Source organism: Medicago sativa, chromosome 8 (genome assembly GCF_051527215.1).
Source record: "Medicago sativa cultivar Bolivia chromosome 8, Bolivia_mono, whole genome shotgun sequence".
Classification (NCBI taxonomy): Eukaryota; Viridiplantae; Streptophyta; class Magnoliopsida; order Fabales; family Fabaceae; genus Medicago; species Medicago sativa.
The window spans coordinates 73,769,384-73,772,189 of NC_140756.1; the positions used below are offsets into that span (position 1 = coordinate 73,769,384).

The 2,806-nt window shown below is 32.0% G+C and overlaps 1 protein-coding gene across 1 annotated transcript; it reads left to right on the forward strand.

Annotated features, from left to right (window-relative positions):
- The first annotated feature begins 855 nt into the window (after nucleotides 1-855).
- On the forward strand, nucleotides 856-2,568 carry LOC146901382 (expansin-like B1). Its single transcript, XM_085734943.1, has 4 exons — nucleotides 856-1,123; nucleotides 1,323-1,432; nucleotides 1,594-1,908; nucleotides 2,197-2,568. The coding sequence occupies exons 1-4, from the start codon at nucleotides 988-990 to the stop codon at nucleotides 2,392-2,394; spliced, it is 759 nt and encodes a 252-aa protein (XP_085591069.1). The 5' UTR covers nucleotides 856-987; the 3' UTR covers nucleotides 2,395-2,568.
- Nucleotides 2,569-2,806: the final 238 nt, after the last annotated feature.

A 2,806-nucleotide genomic window follows, 5' to 3' on the forward strand; every position in this document is an offset into this window, starting at 1 on the left:
GTTTTTTTCTTACAAAATAAACCAATGAATTTACTACATTTTGGTTAAAACTAGCTATTCATTTTAAGGGCTAAACATATTGTTTAGCTCTATCCATTTGATTTTTACTTAAAAATAATGTATTCAGTTTTATATTTTGTTGTATATAAGTTGAGAATTTTGGATTTGAACCCGAGTCTCAATGTATCAAATATCTCTACAAGTGTCAATTGAGTGGTAGTTACATGGAACTATTCATTTTTTATCAATACTTTTAAGGGTTTAACACAGTGTATGATTACAATATTTTGATACTTTTTTGACACAATATGGTAGGTATTAATTAATTAATTAATTAACGAATCTGTGGGAGAATTGCAGCAAAAACATTTTGTTAGGTTACACATTTGCTAGCAGCCCTCATAGCTAGTTATCAAAAGTAAAATATTACAATTCTTGAATAAATGAGGTGTGCAATCTTGAATAATAATCAACCGCGGTTGTTTAGACATTTCTATGTCTATCTATGTACAATAGTATTTCTTTATTCAAATGTTGATGAAGTCTGTCACATATTCTATACACATTCTCAATGTTCACTCTGTTTATTGTTTGCTCCAAGCCTTTGGTTTTGACCCAGCAAACGAATTTTTGAAAATTAAATATAAATTAACCATATATATACTATTAGACAAAGTAAAATTCAAAATAACTATGGTCTATGCATCATGTAGCAGTAGAATATTGGATAAACACAATTGACAAATTTAGCTAAACCAAAGTTGGAGAAAACGGTGGCTTCATTATCACTGGTATATGCTTAAGTCTTGACCACAGGATGTACTATAAATACTTCTATCTTGGTATCGTTGCTTCACATCTCATAATAAAAAGCATTCTCTTGTTAATTGCAGTAAAAATATAAATCATTGCTTCATACACATTAATTGTTTTATTGTATCGCATTTGATAACTTGTGTTACATCATTATCATTACATATTTAAGGCATGGATCTTAGTTTTAAGCATCAATTTAGCCTTGTTTGTGTTATTCTGCTCTTTCCGGTACTATGTAACTGCAAGGAATATTATACCAAATCCAGAGCTTCCTATTATGGCACCTCTGATGGCTATGGGACTCCAAGTATGTGATGTGATCCCCCTCTCTCTCTCTCTCTCTCTCTCTCTCTCTCTCTCTCTCTCTCTCTCTCTCTCTCTCTCTCTCTCTCTCTCTCTCTCTCTCTCTCTCTCTCTATATATATATATATATATATATATATATATATATATATATATATATGATTAATTGTTCAACTAATATATACTTAAATTTATTATATTAGGAGGAGCTTGTGGTTTTGGAGACTATGGAAAAACGGTGAATGATGGCAGTGTCACAGCTGTGTCTGCAAAGTTGTGGAAGAATGGAGGAGGCTGTGGTGCATGTTATCAAGTATGTTTTCACTTCACTTTTAATTTCAATATTTCAACAAACCTTGTTGAAATAAAAAATGTTATGGAAAGTTTAATTTGCCAAAGTATATTTACATTAATAAATTATATTTGTTTTAATTTTTTACAAAATGCATGTAAATATGATGATACATGAATTAGGTGAGATGCAAAATACCACAATATTGTGATGACAATGGAGCATTGGTGGTGGTAACCGACTATGGTGAGGGAGATAGAACTGACTTCATAATGAGTCCACGTGCCTTCTCGGGATTGGGACGCAACGCAGCTGCATCTGAAAAGCTGAAGAAATACGGAGTATTGGATGTTGAATACAAAAGGGTCTCGTGTACATTTAAAGGCAACAATATCGTATACCAGATCAATGAGCACAGTAAAAACCCAGGTTACTTTGCTATCGCAATCCTCTACGTTGGTGGATCGTATGATGTCAATGCTGTTGAGATGTGGCAGGTATGATACTTAGCGCCTACGATAAAATTAAGCTATAAATTAGCAGATATGTAAAAAACTTATCTAACTTTATTACATTATTTATAAAAAGATCATAATGAACATTTAAATGACTCGATATATTATATATCGAATAACTCTATAAGAAATGTATACTATTATTAGATTAGTGCATGTTTCTTAACTGTATCTAAAATTTGCAAGTACTTATAACCAAATACTTTGTGTTTCTCTTAAATATTGAATACTAGCTCTATTGTTAATGAAAAAATTGTGTGAATGATGCAGAAAGAACAGCACAAATGGGAGTCCATGCGTAGGTCTTATGGGGCAGTATTTGACTATGCTAACCCACCCAAAGGTGAAATCAGATTGAGGTTTCAAGTGAGTAGCAATGTTGGGATCAATTGGGTGGAGTCAAGGTTCCCAATACCTTCAAGTTGGAAAGCTGGTGCTACTTATTCCACCAAGATTCAGTTTTATTAATACAAAAAACATGCAGTTTGAAATCCCATAAACTGTTGTTGTTTTATTAAAAAAAGTGTGACTAGAATAAATGGGATTCATGTGCCTTCATTCCATCTGAAACTTCATTGTAATGGAGTATCAAACAATGAAATAAAATGTAGTACACTAGTACTCTATTAATAATTTACTTTATATACTTGGCTTGCAATGCAAACATGTCTTGATATCATTACAAGTAAATTCATAATCAATAGAATGACTTTAAACGAAGGGAGCATATAAAGTAAATAAAAATCATAATCATATTATACAATACTGTTTACTTAATTTAAAATGGTATGTACGTATGTCGTCTTCTTTTCTTTTTTGACGAGAAGGAATGTATGTCTTGCAAGCATGGGCGGACCTGAACAGGTCCTGGTGTGGCAAG

Coding starts and splice junctions, on each gene's coding strand:
- LOC146901382 (XM_085734943.1), top strand. CDS start 988: ATGGATCTTAGTTTTAAGCATCAATTTAGCCTTGTTTGTGTTATTCTG. Junction 1,124..1,322: donor TGATGGCTATGGGACTCCAA/GTATGTGATGTG, acceptor TTATTATATTAG/GAGGAGCTTGTGGTTTTGGA. Junction 1,433..1,593: donor GCTGTGGTGCATGTTATCAA/GTATGTTTTCAC, acceptor TACATGAATTAG/GTGAGATGCAAAATACCACA.